This window comes from Schistocerca piceifrons, chromosome 2 (assembly GCF_021461385.2).
Source record: "Schistocerca piceifrons isolate TAMUIC-IGC-003096 chromosome 2, iqSchPice1.1, whole genome shotgun sequence".
Taxonomy (NCBI): domain Eukaryota; kingdom Metazoa; phylum Arthropoda; class Insecta; order Orthoptera; family Acrididae; genus Schistocerca; species Schistocerca piceifrons.
The window spans coordinates 991,693,401-991,712,204 of NC_060139.1; the positions used below are offsets into that span (position 1 = coordinate 991,693,401).

At 39.0% G+C, this 18,804-nt stretch overlaps 1 protein-coding gene across 1 annotated transcript in view; it reads left to right on the plus strand.

Annotated features, from left to right (window-relative positions):
- The window catches only part of LOC124776746 (dynein axonemal heavy chain 7-like), an 881,127-nt gene that overhangs the window by 320,946 nt on the left and 541,377 nt on the right, over positions 1 to 18,804 (plus strand). The window contains 6 exon segments of the mRNA XM_047251871.1: positions 401 to 572; positions 8,838 to 9,017; positions 14,843 to 14,974; positions 15,298 to 15,519; positions 15,607 to 15,804; positions 15,881 to 16,004. Of these exon segments, the coding sequence (XP_047107827.1) occupies positions 401 to 572; positions 8,838 to 9,017; positions 14,843 to 14,974; positions 15,298 to 15,519; positions 15,607 to 15,804; positions 15,881 to 16,004 (1,028 nt within the window).

Here is an 18,804-nt window from a genome sequence, read left to right on the forward strand (position 1 = left end):
AATTACAAGGCTGAAAGGTGTTTGATTTGACATCCTGTAGCAAACAGCCGAGTCCCACAAAACACTAAATGTCTTCTGTTGTGGCTGTCTGCAACTCAATGTTTCCTCTATGTAGAGAGTATTGCTGTCCTTTTCATAATATTTGAACTAATTAAATATATAATTTCAGCATTTGTTCTCTCTCTCTCTCTCTCTCTCTCTCTCTCTCTCTCTCTCTCTCTCTCTCTCTCTCTCTTGCTGTCTTGCACATGCTTCATTGAAGAATTCTTGTGTAATCTGTGTGTAAAGAAAAAAGAACATGATGCATGGTCATTATTACTCTGCTATTATAAATCTATAAAATATAACTGATTTTTTGTTTGCAACAATATGTTCTGAACCAGATGTGTACTTGTTTCAGAAAATGGCTGATATTTGATGGACCAGTGGATGCTGTCTGGATTGAGAATATGAATACTGTTCTAGACGATAACAAAAAATTATGTCTGATGTCAGGAGAAATTATTCAGTTAGCTCCTACTACAAACTTGATCTTCGAACCTATGGACCTTGAAGTAGCTTCACCAGCCACAGTAATTCACCTAATTCCCTCAGATAATACTATTTTATGAGTTATCAGTTTTGTGTTAATTTTGTAGTTATTAATATTTTGAACGTATTTGAGAGATTAGACCAATACACAGTTACTAACTACTAAAACACTACCAACTGAAGCATGCAAACACACACACACACACACACACACACACACACACACACACACTGTTTGAATAGTTTTTGTTCATGAACAGCTTTATTTCACTTATTAGGTGGTGTAATATTCTTATTTATTTGAAAAAAAGTTTTATTTCCATCAACAGTCCCAGTATAAAACCTGCATTACAATTTCTGGTTTTGGTCGTGAATAGTTCCTGAGATCTGCAGAAAGAAATTTTAATGCAAATTGTGACAGAGTACAATATTTTTTGAGTTTACTGATATGTATCAGTTTGCTGCATCTTTTCTTAAGATATGAGCCATATCAAAAGTGTAATATTAATTATCTCTGCCTTGAGATATATTCTGCAAGTGACAGGTTTTGTTGTGATGGAGATAGTTTGCTATATTGAAGATCTCCCAACATCTTTTCAGAAATGTTCACATGGTTCATCTCCCTAATCTTGTACACATGACATGAATAAATGATCTCCATTCCTACAGATCTTTCAGTGATGCGGCAATTCAAGATGTACTTTATTCCTTGATTAGTTATCTTGAAATTTTGTCTCAGTATACCTAAGTACCTTGAAAGACATTATCTTTGATGTCCTTAGTGCATACATTAATTTTTCTTTCTGTCATTCAGAGAATCAGTTATATTATTCCACATTTATATTCTGCACGTTGAAGGAAATAATTTTTTATCAAGTAAACTGTAGTATCTACAGTTCTTTATTGACAACAACAACAACACACAAGTGCAGTGAGCTGAGCACTGGGATACCACAACCATGAGAGGAAACTCACTGAAGAATAAGAGCCCAGATAAAGTCTTATCATATGATATATTGTCCTATAATGACATGTAAATGTCCAGCTCTGTGAGATGAACCTTCATGTACTGTGGCTGATGTACACAAGAGCAAAACTGTGTTATTGACGTGCTACCAGGAACACTTGTCTGGTGATGATGCTGCCATGGAGTGAAGAAGGTGCACTCATATTGCCTTGTCATTGGTGGTGCCAAATACAAATGATGTGGTCATAGTGGCAGCATATGCAGGTGTGCCACCACATAAACCTCTTTCCATTACCGACTTTCACAGCTTTTATACCCTTCCCTCCTCTAACCTCCCTATCTTTTCACAGAACCAGTTTAAGTCACAAACAATCAATGCCAAGTGTGAGTGTACATTTGTACTGAAATATTGTGCAGACAGGGATGCCTGGAGTGCAACACAAAGGATGCAGACACACATCAGGTCGCAGCACAGGGCAGAGCAGATGAAGCAGCATCTGGGGCTGATAAACAGGGAGGATTTGTGCCGGGCTGCAGCCATTCAGTGGGATGGTCCTATAGGTGCTGATAAACAAAGGCAAGACTGAGACTGCTGATGAATCTGTGAAGCACTTCTTAAACTGAGTCTCAAATGGGCGCACCATGAGCCTTGCCTCCCCTTTTGACTGCAGGTGAAATGGAGTGGAGGTAAGGAGGGTAATACCATTGTCAGTGCAGGAATCTGAAACAATGCCAAAGTGCACTGTTGGCCATTATCAGAGACAGCCCTTTGGTCACGAAAACCTGGGTGGGAGCACATACAGTAGTTTCTGACTTTGTGGAGCACATCTGCATGACATATGCCAGTTGGACAGTGCATCAAATACTGTCAACCACATGGAATTATAGGAAGGGCCCACAAATTGATGTGGGCATGGTCCCATGGCTGACAGGGCGTAGGCCATGGAGTGTAGGTGTCATGGTGCCACCTGCTGCACAATGCCATGTTTGTACTCATGAAGGACCATTTCTATTTCCAAATCAGTGCCGAGCTAGTAGATAAATTGCCATGTGAGGACCTTCATGTATGTCATGCCCCAGTGGCCGTGATGTAGGAGAAAAGTATATGAGCTTGCAGGACCAGAGGGACAGTGATTCAGGGATTGTCAAGATCAGTCCTAAGGTGGAACATGCCATCGGTGACTGCAGCCAGTGATGGAGGAGGAAATAGTTGTGGAGTGAACCCGACGTTTAGGCCAGCCAAATGCTGAGGCCAGCCATCACACACAAACTGAACCACCTGACAGAGTGCAGGATTCTGAGTCATTGCAAGGGCTATGAAATGGGCCATTAGTGGACATCTTTCAACTGCTTGCTGCAAACAGTTATTGACATGAAAAAAGATAACCTTAGCTTTGTCAAGGCTGAGTTAGGCCCCATGGACAAGTGCAACAACACATCCACCTTGCATGCTGTGGTGTCGATCTGTTAGTGATAAACGCTCAGAAACAAATCTCAATTCTGGAGTTGCGCAGTCCTGTCAGGAAGGTGTGAATGAGGGCCAAGAAGTACTACAAGTAGCTAATTGTCAGTGATGAGATGGAATTTGTTGCCATGAAGGAAGATGTGAACTTCTGGACTGTGTACACACTGGCCAGAGCATTGATCTCTATTTGAAAATAATTGTGTTGTGCACAAAAGCACAGATGCATGGCAATGACTTGAGCAGCAACTTCATGTGGTTGAACACTCTGTTGCAATCTGCCAGCCAAATGAAAGAAGCACCTTTTTTACACAAATTATTGAGTGGATAAATGATGTTTGCCATGCTGGGGAGAGATTTGGAATAATAACTGACTTCACCACAAAACCCTCAAGTTTCTTCAGGTTCCATAGTGGAGATAGCTTGGCAATCCCTGTCACATGCTGTTCCATAGGTTATATGCCGTCCTTCAAAGAAGGTGACCCCAGATATTTGATTTCCATCTGAAGAAATTTTGACTTTTGCAAATTGTGTTTAATGCCTACTGCTTCCAGTTATGTGAGTGGGATATGAAAGTTAGCAAGATGAACCTGCCATGAGGGATCAGTGACAGTGCTGTCAGCAAGAAAATACGCACAACATGGTACATCTCCCGTTACCTGTTCCAAAAATCTCTTAAAAAGGCAGGTCACGCATGAAGCCGAAAGGCGGTCACATATATAAATATAAGAAGAATGGTGTGTTAATGTCAATAACTGCCTTAGAGGTAGAATTGAAATGAATCTGCAGGTACACCTTTATGAAGTCAATTTTCAAAAAACGACATCATGTCATTGACCACCAACGTTGTGAGGATTTCGTCAGTGCATGGATTTGGGTAGCAATTGACTATCAATTCGGCATTAATAGTGGACTTAAAATCCCAGCACCATGTAGGCTTATGAAGAACCACCAGAGGTGTAGTCCTCTGGCTAGAAGGAACTGATTCAAAGGTGCCCAGGTCTTGCAACCTGTCCAGTTCATCATTGAGAGCTGGTCACAGAGCAAAAGGTATTGGCTGAGCGTTATAGAATTGGGTATAGCTACAGGTTTAAGGATAACGTGAGCCTTATAGTCCTTCATGGTACCCAGTTCAAGTGAAAATTGAGACCTGAACTTGTGGCAGAGCTTGTCCAATGCCTGGAATGGAATCCACTTGGAATGCTGAATGCGAAATCCAAAAGCTGTTAATGTGTCAAGACCAATTTCTGATTCACTCTGTCAATTGCCAAATATGTGATTGCTCTTGTACAAGCTGATATGCAGTTTCAGTGAACTGCCCATGAACAGGAATGGGCTGCTATCCATAATGACCACATGATGATCTGTTGAGCTAAGAGTGGGGCAACACAAGTGATGATAGGTTTCAATATTTAGTAGGGATACAGAGGCACTGGTATCGACCTTGAAACAGAACAGCTGTAACTGAATGTGCAGTCTAATACAGATCTTGCTGGGAATACCAAGATTCTGACCATGCTTGGGCATAACAGTATGGACTTCTGTAAACTCCATGCCCTGACCAAGAACTGGTTCCATGAACAGCTACAGTAGAGAGCTGATGCCTGCCCTTATTTACAATATACCACGCACTGTATCTATGGAGTGGGCAGTGACTGTGGGTGTGGCACAAAAACAATCATATCACAAGGGTTACCAGCATCAGTAGACAGCACTGTCCAACTGCAACCAGCATGAACCCGATGAACATGATGGTGACATTGAACATGTCGTTGAATGACATTTTTACACTGGAAAAGCACACACCAGTGCAACATCCAAGACATCTTCATAGTGTTCCTTCACAGCCTGAGATACCTCAAACATTTGGGAGTGATAGCAAAAACCTCCTCCACTCTCAGATCTTCTTAGCACAAAGCCTCACTACTACTACCTTCTAGTCTGGAGCAGAATGGACCATGATATCATGTATCAAAGTATCTGCATAGGACTACTGATGGAAATTTCCTACTTAAACTGTGGAGGTTGGCTACCTATGCACGTCAGGACTGGTCTCTTCTTTTTTTTAAAAAAAAAAACCACTGGTAAAACTCCATATGGGAAGCAATGATATGGGTTTGCTTTTCATAATATGCTCTGAGCAACTTACTCAGTTCAGAAAAGACAACACTGCTGGGTCCTCCAATGGAACAAGTTTTTGAAGTGAATGAAATGTTTTGGACTTAGCCCAAGACGAAAAGAAAGCATGTTGCAAAGAAAAGTCTTCTACCAGAAATTGGGCAAAACATTGCCAGTTATGTATGGGTTCCAACCTTCCTTTGCTTTATGGAATGGTGGAAAAGATGCGGGAGTGCACAGGTATGTCGAGGGAAGATTGGGAGGGCCCTCGGCACTGTGCAAATTCGAAACCAACTGACAGACAAATTCTAACTACTGCTGCTGTTGTTCAAATTGCCATTGCTGCTGAATAAGCTGCTACTGCTGTTGCTGTAACTGAACCAACACTGAATCCATTGTATCTGTGGAAGATGTGGAAACTAAACAACCTCATCAGTGAAAACTAGAATACAAGTGCAAGTAGTGTCTGATCACAAATAATGACACGTAAATGTCCTAGTCTGTGTGTTGATCCTTCACCAAGCATGACTCATGCACAAGCGAGTGAGGCCATGCTGCCAAGAACAGTCGTCCAGTGGTGGTGCTGCCCTCAAGTGAAGCAGGCACCTTCTTGTGATGGCACCAGATACTAACATTGCAGTCGTGGCTACAGCATATGTGGGCATGCTGTTACATAAATAACTTTAAATCATTAACTCTCACAGTAATTATACCCTCCTCTCTTATGTTCCCACAGAACTAGTTTAAGTTATGAATAATGATGCCATGTATGAGTGTAAAATTCCACTAAAATAGTATTTCATATTAGTTTTGACTGATTTCAAGAGCAAATGATCTAATGTGTCTTCATTTATTCTTGTAGAAAAACTGTTACTTTCAGTTCACAGCACTTTGGAATTATTGGCACTTCTCTCATCAACTGAGTAAAAACTATGCCTGACCATTTTTTCAATTATATAAGTTTCTGCAAAAAAAAGGAAGCATGCACCTTAATCCATCACCTCAGCAATATTTGGCCATTCTTAACCAAATCTGAACAGTCTGGATAGTTTTGTTCTATATAAAGGCTTTAAGTCACTTAGGTAGCCTCACATTGTCAGTAAAATACTAGGAAGCAATTTAAATCAGAAGTATTATAAATGTTGTATTTGTGGCTTGCAGGAATGAAGAAACAAAGCATCCAAAATTTGTAGGAGTATGGCCAATATATACACAAAGTGGAGAAATGTGTGAGGATGCTGAGCAAAAAATCCAGCAAATGTTATGTTTATGGGTACATAGAACTTGTTGAATATGAGAGTTGTTTGAAAGGTTCTCAGAATCACCATGAGAGGTCAGCACTAGTGCAATGAGCAGTCCACATGATATTCATCGGACTGTTTCCTGTAAACACGTGCCACATCAGTATTCTTGGAAGAGAGCTGTGGCAGCAATGTGGCTCTGTTGTTGTCCCCACATAGTGATTTGCAAAAATGGAAAAAATTGAGATTTGAACAGTGATTAAGTACTTCGTAAAGAAAGGTATGAGAACAAAGAACATCCATGTCGATTACCAGAATACAATGGGGGACTCGGCTCCTTCACATCCAATTGTTGCCAGGTGGACAAATGAATTTAAATTTAGTCAGGAGAGCTTAGATGATGATCCGTGCAATTGTCGACCAAGATGTGTCACTACTCCATAAATCACTGCAAAAGTGCACAAAATGTTCATGGACGATTGCCATTGAAAGTGCGTGAAATTGCTCACGCTTGCCAGATGTCATCTGAAAGGGTATATTACATTTTAACTGAAGAATTAGAAATGAAAAAATTATCTGCAAGATGGGTGCTGTGATTCTTGACGTTGGATCAAAAATACATGAGAATGCACATATCGGAACCAAGTTTGGCCTGTTTTATGAGAAATGAACAAGATTTTTTGCACCAGTTTGTGGCCACAAATGAAACTTGGGTGCAATACTATACCCCAGAGACAAATCAACAGTCAAAGCAGTGGAAACATGCAGATTCTCCACCACCAAAGAAAGCAAAGACAAGTCCTTCGGCAGGAAAGGTCATGTCATCAGTGTTCTGGGATGCAAAGGGGATTCTATTTGTAGATTATCTCCCCACTGGGCAAAAAATTGCTGGAGAATACTATGCTAACTCCCTGGACAAATTGCAACAGAAGGCATGTGAAAAAAGCCAGGAAGAAAGTCATCTTCCATCGAGACAATATGCACCTGCACACATGTGCTATTGCCATGGCAAAATTACATGAACTAAGGTATGAATTGTTGCCACACCCACCATATTCACCTGTGAGACTTCCATCTCTTCCCAAAACTTTAAATTTTTCTTGGTGGGCAAAGATTGACTTCAAAGAAAGAATTGATAGCCAAAGTTGATAACTATTTTGCTGACCTGGAGGAAACTCATTTTCGAGATGGGGGTCAAGACACTGAAACATTGTTGAACCAAGTGCATTAATCTACAAGGAGACTAGATTGAAAAAGAAAAAAAAGTTTCAGTGATGTAAGTACTTTTTTTCTATTCTGTTCCAAGATCTTTTCAAACCACACTCGTATAATAACAGTGCTATGTGCATCTTCTTCTTTCTCCATTTTTCTCCATTTTTTTGCTTTCCAATAATCATGTGTTGTCATAGGTGAATACAATTGAAACAAGCAACTGTTTAACTATTGATCCAGAAGATAAGGTATTTGTAACTGATGTAATTTTCAAGTCAACTCAATGTTTTGTTGTATGACGACTGGGAAAAATTGGTGCAAAAATTGGAAGCCCAAGTAATATTTGCATTTTCTTTCATTTATGTGCTGATTGGTACATATTTTTATGTTATTCTTGAATTCAGTCTACTTCTCTTATGCAAGTTATGTACAGATACGTATCACTGATTATCATTTCACTTGAGTGCTTTGTACATAAAAGCCAAATGTATCAGAAATTTGTTTTAATGATTTATTTAGTCCTTACATAGGATATGTTACATTTTTCTTTAATGTCTGTTTGGACATATTGTGGACCACATTTGAGATTTTTGTGGGAATAATACTTCTGCAGCCACACTTTTTTTGACTTATGCTTTTCAGTTTCCTGCCTTTTACACTCTCAAACTCTCTTTAGGTTGTAATTTTCTAGGCTTTCTCTGTCAGTCAGTCTAGGTCCTCTTCTATTTAACAGGCTTCTTGAACTGTTTGTGAGTGTCTATTACTCTGTTATTATTCTGTGCTCGTTCCTGCCTATCATGTCTTGTATGGTTAACTCCTAGTTTCTCTAATTCTTCTGTAACTTCTTTCATCAATACTGTGGTGGTCTTGCAATTCTTAGAACCAACTGGGCAGTCTACTTTACCTTATTCTACATTTTAGCAGCAAACTTCAACTATCTTTTCCTCATATCATTTATCGTTCATACAGCATTAGACTTCACATTTTCTGTCTAATGTTACCTTAATTTGGAGGGAGAGATGAAAGAAATCAGTGAAACAAAAGGGAAACAATTTCCACTGATCATACATGCCCCTGTTGTAGTGAGCAAGTGGCATTGGTTTTTTATGACTTACTTTCCTCTTTCAGTCAATCCCTTTGGATACAAGTTAAGAAATACGAAAACTTGGCGTAACTTTGGTGCTAAATAAAATGTTTCTGACAAGAGCTTTTTTACTATTGTACCTGCATATATATTTTTCCACTTATATTCTATGGATAATATCCTCTATTTTTAGTTAATTGTGTCATTATGTATATTTTTCAGGTTTCACGCTGTGGAATGATTTATATGGAACCTGTTACTCTTGGATGGCAGCCCTTACTTATGTCTTGGATGAATACACTTCCATCAGGTCTACCTGAGCTACATCGTGCAGTTGTAGCAGCACTTTTCAATCGTTTCTGCCCACCGTTGCTTTACTTTGTTAGAAAAGGTGGATACAGGGTAAGAAGTTTCAGTTTTAAATATTTTGAATATAGATTTCACAATGTCATTCTATTCAGAACTGTGGATAATGAAAAGAAATTATTGAGATGAAGAGAGAGAGAAAAAGTCAATGGGACATAAGGAAACAGTTTACACTAATCAAACATGTCCCTGTTGTAGTGATAGATGCTGATGGAGTATAATGTATCTTGCTCTTTCAGTTGATCCATTCATTTGAAGATGAATTTTTGATTGTGTTGTATCAACAATGTAGGAAAAAATAGATTGCTACTTACCGTAAAGAGAGAGAGAGAGAGAGAGACTCTGGCTTCAGCTGCCAGAGACTGTGGTCATGTGTGCATTTACATGAGTGTGTTTGTGTTTATGTTGTCTATTTTGATGAAGACTGCGCTAGCTGATAGCTCGCTTTCCGCCGGTCTTTTTTTTTGTGCCTATCAGCGACTCAGCATCTCCGCTTTTCATAGTACTGCTACATTCCATCCTGGATATTACAATGTTTGATGCAGTGTGACTATTATTGAACTATGTGAAATAAAATCATCATATCTTCTGAACAGTTTGCCTTATCTTCTGAATGGTTCGCATTAGGATGTTCAAACTGGACTGTTGGGGGGCATGATGAGAATTAGTACACTTTGGTTTAGCGACAGGCCTGCTTTCATTTGGATGGGTTCGTCAGTAAGCAAAACTGGTGCATTTGTGGGGACTAAGAATCTGCATTTCGCAATTGAAAAGTCTCTTCACGCTCAACAGGTGACTACGTGGCGTGCAGTGTCCAGCCACAGAATAATTAGTGCGATATTTCTCGGTTTCATGGTGACTACCAAATGGTATGTGAAGATTTTGGAAGATGATTGCACCCCTATTATCCAAAGTGACTCTGATTTCAACAAGATGTGTTTCATGCAAGGCAGATCTCCACCCCATCAGAGCAGGAGAGTGTTTGATGTCCTGGAGGAGCAATTTTGGGACTGCATTCTGGCTCTGGGGTACCCAGAGACCACTAGCATGGGACTTGATTGACTGCCATATTCTCCAGATCTGAACACATGCTGACACTTTTTTGTGGGGCTGTATTAAAGACAAGGTGTACAACAATAAATCCAACAGCCATTCAGGAGGTCATCAACAGCAACAATGTTCTGACACTTCAGCGGGTCATGCAGAATTTCGCTATTTATGTGCGCCACATCATCACCAATGTGGTAGGCATATTGAACATGTCATGACCTAAATCCAAATATCTGTAGTATTGTTTACATGTTGAACAAAGTGTGTGCATGCTGTAGTTTGTAACTAATATACCTTTTTTTTCACATAGTTCAATAATTGTCACCCTGTACATTTTATGTATGTTTATAACTTTATAAATCACGTCATTGTAGTGCCATCAAAACTGATGTGTTACTGTCATGCTGGTTAAGGTTGCCATAAAAGAGGATACAAAATCACACTAATTAAGTTGTCATCCCATGGTTATATGACATACACTGATGTCTTCTATTAATAAGTATGGTGAGCCATATCCACCCTCTTAAAGTTGCTGCAGAGGAGTATCCCCACCCCATCATTTCCCAGTATCGCATCAGACCTGAACAACTTAAACACATCCTTTGCTAGAGCTTTGACTACCTTTCAACATTCCCTGTAATGAGGAGCATCCTATAAACAATCCCTCTCACCTTCCCAGAAAGATATTCTGACCCCCTCACCCAACATGTGTAATATTCTGGTCCATCCTTATGCCACATCTGCTTCCAACGACTTGCAAATTGGCCACATCTCTTTGGAAGAGAAATGTGTAAGTCCTGTCATATGCTCTTACCCAACACATCCTATTCCAGTATTACCAAAGCAGAAGTACTTATGTTACATACTTGCTCTGTTATAACGTGTGTGCACAGTTTTTTGTGTGGTTATGACCAGCAATCGACTGAGCATCCAGGTATGTCCACAGTCAAACTGTGATAAAATGCGGAGTTGGTAACCCAGTATCAGAACAATGCTGCTGAGCACAACATACTTGACTTTCGGGCCCTCATTTCCCTGGTACCAGTTTATATATAATATGCATCTAGTCACATTTTTGAATGTGATATGAATTCACATACTATTAAATACTTTTCAACTCACTGGAGACTTGGAGTGTTTAGGAAACAAAACCACATTGAAACTTATGCCTAAACTCGCAATATTTCTGCCAGGGTGATGACCACAGTGTCTGGCTACATGTGATCTACAAAATAATGTTCCTGTAACACCAGCAGTGATTCATAAATCATATCAAATTAAAAGCTAGATGACTTACATATTATACCTATGTAATCCACTAATTTGAATCACAGTTGCAGTTAACCATCCTTAATGGATTTGTCAGTTATTGGGTAGGTGTGCAAGTTTGTAGAATTTTTGCCTAAGTGTAATAAACACAACAGATCACATAACAGAGACTTTAGTCATCAGTAGTATTTACAACAGCCTGCCAACACTGGGGTAACTTTTTGGTTCCATGACCACAGAAATCACATGGCTTTTGGTGAAGAACTTCTTGAGCCATGTTTGGAGCAAATTTTCATCTGGAAAGGAGGTTCATTGTGAGCAGAAAAAGTGTTAATCTGAGGTCACAACATCAGGTGAATGAGGTGAGTGTGGAATGACGGCCCAACCCAACTCCTGTATAGGTTGTGACACATGATTGGAATGGTCACTGTTGTTCATGACTAATTCACGCCAAAAAAGCAAAGATTCACATTTGGCCAGCCGCTAATTTTTGAGATTTTGGGTTAGAGCATGCGGTACCCATACATTCAATTTTTGAATATTCCCTGTTGCATGCAAATGTCACACATTGGTGGAATGATCACAGTTCATCACATTTCCCAGTTCCCTAGTACACAATTAGGGTAATGTGTTAAAATGATCTTCATCAATCTCCAAAGGTCTTTCTGAACATGGAGAGGCAATAATGTCAAAACAATTCTCCTGAAAATGAGAAAGACTATTTCTTGCCATTCTCCGTCCAATGGTGTTATCCCCATACATGATGAAAATGTTTGCAGCTTGCTCCACTGCTATCACCCCTCTGTTGATCTCAAACAGAAGAATATGTTGGAAATGTTCTGATTTCTTATCTTAGCACTGTATTTTCTAGTGTCCAGAGCTCCACTCACTATCCCCAAATGACAAAATGACAAGACCTAATCTCAAATAGCAACAGTGAACTAAAAACATGCAAAACAAAAATGCTGTGAACTTATCCACCAGCCTAATACATTTTTGCCTTACTTCATATTTATCAAGCCACTTTGATATCTTGCCAGATGTCACCATCCTGCTGCGATATTACAATACAAAATTCCACACAAATTTGCCATTCCTTTCCTTCTTCCATTTCTTCAGTTGCCCAATTAAGGAATTTGGAGGTAACCCTTCCAAATCTAGGTCAATGACCGTGGCACATCTTATATTCTCTTGTATTTGAAGTTGGTTGGATTTAGCTCATTTGGTCCTAGTTAGTATAAAATATATGGCTTGCAACAAAAGTAAATAACTGCCAAACACTCTCTGACAACATACTATGGAACAAACTGCCTGCACCAGAACATGGAAGCCTAACAGAGGTGCGTGACTTGTTGGCAACACAGACCTACATGTTGGTATTGCAAGTTCAAAGTCCACTTGCACATACTCAACCTGTTACTTACCAGAGAGTGTTGTTGTTCATACACTGTGCCCAAACAGGTGAACTCCAGTGCCACATTACTCCAACACAGTGAGGTTGGTACACCAGAAAATGAGGAGCAAACAAATCTGGTAAAATCTTAATGTATTATTGATCCCCAGTGTCATACAATTTGAGAGGTGTGCATTCATTACTGCAATGACACAAAGTTATGAATGCATTTATCAGAATTAATGAAGCACAGGTGATGACTGTTACTTCCTGTCATCGTGACACTCTCATCACAAATGAGTCAGTCACATATTCTCCAAGATACAAAACGATCTAAATCTACTATTGCAACCAAGAGGGCATCAGATCAGAACAATGATGCTGTAAACTACTAGACTGTCCACAGTGTCCCACTTATTGACACACACTGGCTATGTGACAGTATTTGATTGGACATTGTTAATAGTGCAGGACTGCATGTTTATTTTTGTATTTCTTATGCATATTCCATAGACTGAGAAGTGCTTGTAGGCACAAGTCTGTAAGGATAAGGAACAAGTCAAAGCTTGTAATTTATCGTTGTGAATTGTAAATTGTGATGCCTGCCATTTACATAACATCAGTTTATATACAATTTATTTCCATTAGTTTACATCCTAATTTTTATCAGTACACACAGAGATAAATGCAAACATAACTATAAACTTACATAAAGATTCATTTTGATTTATCTAGTAAGAAACACTAGTATTATGTGTTGTATAACATGAAGAAGATAATTGATATAACATATATAGTTAGCACAGAAACATGAAACAAAAACATGTGGAAAATCACGTCTGTCATATATTTGGCCACTGCAGCTAGAGACTGTGGTCATGTATGTGTGAATTGCATTTGCCTGAATGTATGTGAGTATGTTGTGTGTTTCTGATGAAGGCTCGTTGGCCGAAAGCTCACTTTCTGACGGTCTTTTCTTTGTGCCTATTTGCGACTCAGCAGCTCCGCTATATGGTGAGCAGCAACTATCCTTTTCATAATATTGTTCCATATCTGTATCTCTTACAAAAATATCATCTGGGGAATAAGTAGTATTTTCAAGAAATTTCCTAACCCTTGATAATACAGATGGTGTTTGACAGTTGCCACTGTGAGCAGATTTTCCATACCTCTCAGCGATTGAAAATATCTGGACATTGGTTACCAGGAGACTGGTATACTACCACTTGCCAGCCACTAGTGACAAACTCTTGCATTGAGATGAAGCAGCATGGATAGGTGTCAGTAAAGTTCAGTTTGACTTGATCCCCATCCAGAGGCAACAGCCCAGTATACTAAATTTTGCACCATGTACACTGCCACATCACCCACAAATTTGATCACAGTATTTTTATTACTGTATACTGTATGCACACAATAAGTAAAATATTGTTATTTGCTATCCTTCTTTGTGTTGCAGTACTACTTGCCAGTTATACTGCAACAAGAATTAATTGAAAGCTAGACACAACTATGTTTATACGGCAATATTCTGATGTTTCATACAGTCTAGTAGTGTCAGTGAGTGCTGTTTGAACCATTCTGAATGAAGTGCAATTCTGATCATTGGTGTGTGACAGTGAAAACAGTCTGGTGCTTTCATACCATACTTAGCTATGCTTAGAAGAAGCTAGTGAAAAAGGAAGAAAACAAAAGTCACGTAATATGAAAATCTCTCTACTTGTGTTCAGTTTCCCTTTCCATAACAACTTTCATTTTGTGTTTTGGTTCAGCTAAAAGTAGTAATATCACATAGCATTCATTATAACTCTAATCTGTAAATATCAAGATATATCACTGTAAATCATTCATGTTTACTAATGCTACTTTATACATTACACAATAGATGAATGGTGACAAGATATGTGTTTTAGTTGTTGTAGGTGTCTTCGTTAATTCTTTCTAATATTTCATATTTGGTCAGATTTTCAATTGATTTTTGTGCTTTAACTTTATTCATAGTAAACTGAAACTTTAAATGTATTTCTAATGTGTGTTAATTCATACAATTGTTTCTTGTGTATTACAGTCAAATACAAATATTTCTGTGTGTAATAAGACTCTAATCTTCACACAAATGTATGTAATTAATTCCTTTTTTGATCCTCAGGAATTATGTTCTACATCAGAATCAAACATGGTCCGAGCAACAATGAATATGTTTGATTGCTTCATTGAAGATTTTAAGGATGAAAAATACATGGAAGAAATATCACATCTTAACATGAGAGCTCAATTAGAGGTAGTATATTATTTGTACTTGTTGAATAAATAATAACTGATAACAAATAATAAATGAAAATAGATAAAAAAAATAATAAATATGTGACGCCTTGAAATTAGGAAGTGAAATTGTACCAATTAGAAGGACTATGTTCACCATTAGTTTTTGGTCTCTCATATGGTTTTTACTCATATCTAAAAAGCTATCTGTGTTGTGATAAACTTTCTGCTTAGTATGCAATCATTTACATGTTCTCGCTTTTCATGTGCCAAATGCACATTCAAACATCCCATATTATTTGAAACATGTTAATGGTACAAGTATAAATTTTTGTGTTTCAGGGAATATTTTTCTTCTCTAGTGTTTGGTCCTTGGGTGGCACACTTGGTTCCACAGGGCGTCTAAAGTTTGACTTGCTTTTTAGAGGTCTTTTAGCTAAGGAGTTTCCTGCAGATTTGAAAACTGATTTTGGGCTTCTGGAAGATGTTCCACCACCATTCAAACCATATATTACTCTCATTCCATCAGAAGGTCTTGTGTATGACTACAGATACTTTAAGGAGGTAAGAAAATTTGACATAATCACATACAAATAGAAGCATTTTGTATCATAATTACAGACTTATTGTATATAATGACAAACTCTGCAGGGCATAGGGCGTTGGAGACCATGGACAGAAGAACTTGAAACTGCTCCACCTATTCCCCGAGATATACCAGTTAATCAGATAATTGTGATTACTGTTGAAACAATACGAAACTCTGCTGTTCTTCAACTCTTAATTACTCACCAGAAGCCAGCTATGTTTGTTGGCCCAACAGGAACAGGAAAATCTGCCTACATAACAGTCAGTACCATATAGTATGTTAGAGCAATTGTGCATTGTTCATGAATAACTAACCAACAGAAGTGAAATTTTACAGGACCTGTTGTTGCACAAAGTGGATGGAAACGTTTACAAGCCATTGTTTATTAATTTTTCTGCACAGACTACTGCAAATCAGACTCAAGATATAATTATGAGTAAACTTGATAAGCGAAAGAAAGGTAAAAACATCTTTTCATTTTTCGTGTTACTGGACTGGTTGTCAGAACCCTTCTTGGAACAGACTAATTTGCTGAAACAGGATCATAATATACTGACTCATTACAGACAACCAGTATTTATAACAAGTAGTCTTTACAACTCTTGACATCTTATCAGTTGGTGTATACTATTTAAATTTTATATATATATATTTTTTACTCATCAAGTTTCATTTAATGTATGACCATAATTATCTACCAACCTAAGGTCTGTATTGGAAGGTCAGGTTCTATCTGTTACAAATCAGGATAAAGGGGAGTGATGAAGTAGTGAAACCTTCATAAAAATGGTTATTCCAACTTGTCTGCTTGGTAATGTCTTGTAAGGATCCATATTCAGAATTCCAGTGAAGACCTCAACAGTGTTTAAGGTGAACAGGACCAGAAAACCACCAATATGGCTCACAGAATGAAAGCAGTAGCTGTTGGGGTCAGTATACAATGAAGCTTCATTCTGGAGAAAGATAGACATTCCTCCAGTAGCCACTGTTGGTATAATAGAAATGAGATTGATACAGTAACTGTGACATGTGGTACGTAGTACCATAGTTGGGATGAATGTAAGGCTTGCAGGATTACACTATGGAGAGCCGAGGGAAACCACCAAATTGTAATCACCTAATACATGCATTTCTGTGCTAAAAATATCGTAATGGCTTCCTCTTGGATAAAGCATTCCAGGAGTGAAATAGGTCCCTATGGGTCCCTATTCTGATCTACATACATGCACTAGGCACTATTGTAGATGAACTGTCACACAAAAACAGAATTCTAATTAGGATGTGCACGTTAGATCTTATAACATTAAGGCACTGTGGGAAACAATAAATGTAGATATGGAAAGGATGCAGATAAATATTTTAGGAATCAGTATTATCCAATGACCAGATGAGGAAAACTTTTGTAGTGGGGATATACTGGGTTGAATGGTGGTAGAGCAGGAGTAGACATAGTAATGAATAGAGAAACTGACAACAGAGTGAAGGTTTATTTGCAGCAAAGAGAGTGGACATTTATTATGTTTATCATATCAGTAAGAATAGCAACTGTGGAAGAATGGCTGCAAGTATGGACAGTATAAAAATATTTATGTCTTACTTTAATGAGTATTCAACAGAGGTTGTAGTCATAGACACGTACAAACCAACCACAGATGAAGTACATTTTCAGCATATAAGCACACTGCAACTCAGCAGTTTGATGACCAACAAACTTAAGAAGTACACATTAAGTTCACACTGAATGATGAAATAGTTCTTAGATATTACAACTCTGAGTACTGACATCAATCAGGTCTAGAATTTATCAGGTGTAGAATTAGGGAACATACTCGTCCATCCTTACACAACCCCTGCTCCCAATTCCTTACCTCATGGCTCCTATGCCTGTAATAGACTTAGATGCATGACCTGTCCATTACATCCTCCCACCACCACCTACTACAGTCCGGTCACTAACATTACCTATCCCATCAAAGGCAGGGCTACCTGTGAAACCAGTCATGTAAACTACAAGCTAAGCTGCAGCCACTGTGCTGGATTCTATGTAGGCGTGACAACCAACAAGCTGTCTGTCCATGTGAATGACCACCGACAAACTGTGGCCAAGAAACAAGTGGACCACCCTGGTGCTGAACACGCTGTCAAACATGATACCCTTCATTTCAATGACTGCTTCACAGCCTGTGCCATATGGATCCTTCCCACCATCACCAGCTTTTCTGAACTGTGCAGGTGGGAACTTTCCCTGCAATACATCCCATGTTCCAACCCTCCTGGCCTCAACCTTCATCAGTCACTGTCCTCACCCATCCAGCCCCTTCCCTGTTCCCATTCCAGCACTACACAATCATCATTCCATCATCACACCCAGTCTTTTTATTTCTCTACTTTTCCATTAATCCGCCCACCTCTCCCCATTCCTCCATCTAACCTGCAGCACTTCACTTTCCACCACCCCACAATGCATTGGTGCTGCTGCTTGCTGCGTGGTTTCAGTTTCCTGAGACTGCAGTTGTGTGTGTGAGTTGCATTTGCGTGCATGGGTGTGTGTGTGTGTGTGTGTGTGTGTGTCTGTCATCTATTGTTGACGAAGGCCTTAATGGCTGAAAGCTTTAATTGTGAGAATATTTTTGTTTTGCCTATCTGCGACTCAGCATCTCTGCTATGTGATGAGCACCAACTTTCCTTTCATAATATTGTTACATTCCATCCTGGATTTTCCATTGACTGATTACAGAACATATTATACATAGTGCAGCCCAGGTCTGTTAAGACCTGGGAGACTACATTCTGGGGAGAGCTGAACAACGTATACCTCCTCCCCCATATGTCTTGTGAAATGACCACAATGAGAAAATTTGATAAATTGTGCTGGGGGCAATAGGATGGTTTTGTGGCATGAGGATATTTGATTGCACGTAGTTATTGGTCTCATGAACATTCCCTAGGTCCATTCCTAAGAACATCAACCTTTCATCAGAAGACAGGACAGCCAGGCACACCCTGAGAGTAGATCCTGGTCTAATCCCCATCCCTGCAGACAAAAGTTCCACCAATGACGTGATGAGTCCCAGTAACTACTGGATGGAAGGCCTCTGCCAGCAGTTTGACTCCTCCACCTACAAGCTCTGCCAGAATGATACCATTCCAGAAGTCCAACATAACCTCCAATCCCTCCTGAAATCCATAGGCCTTTCCTATAACCTTTCCTCTGACAAGCTGAAGTCCCTAGCAGCGGGACTGACTTTTTGAAACTCTTT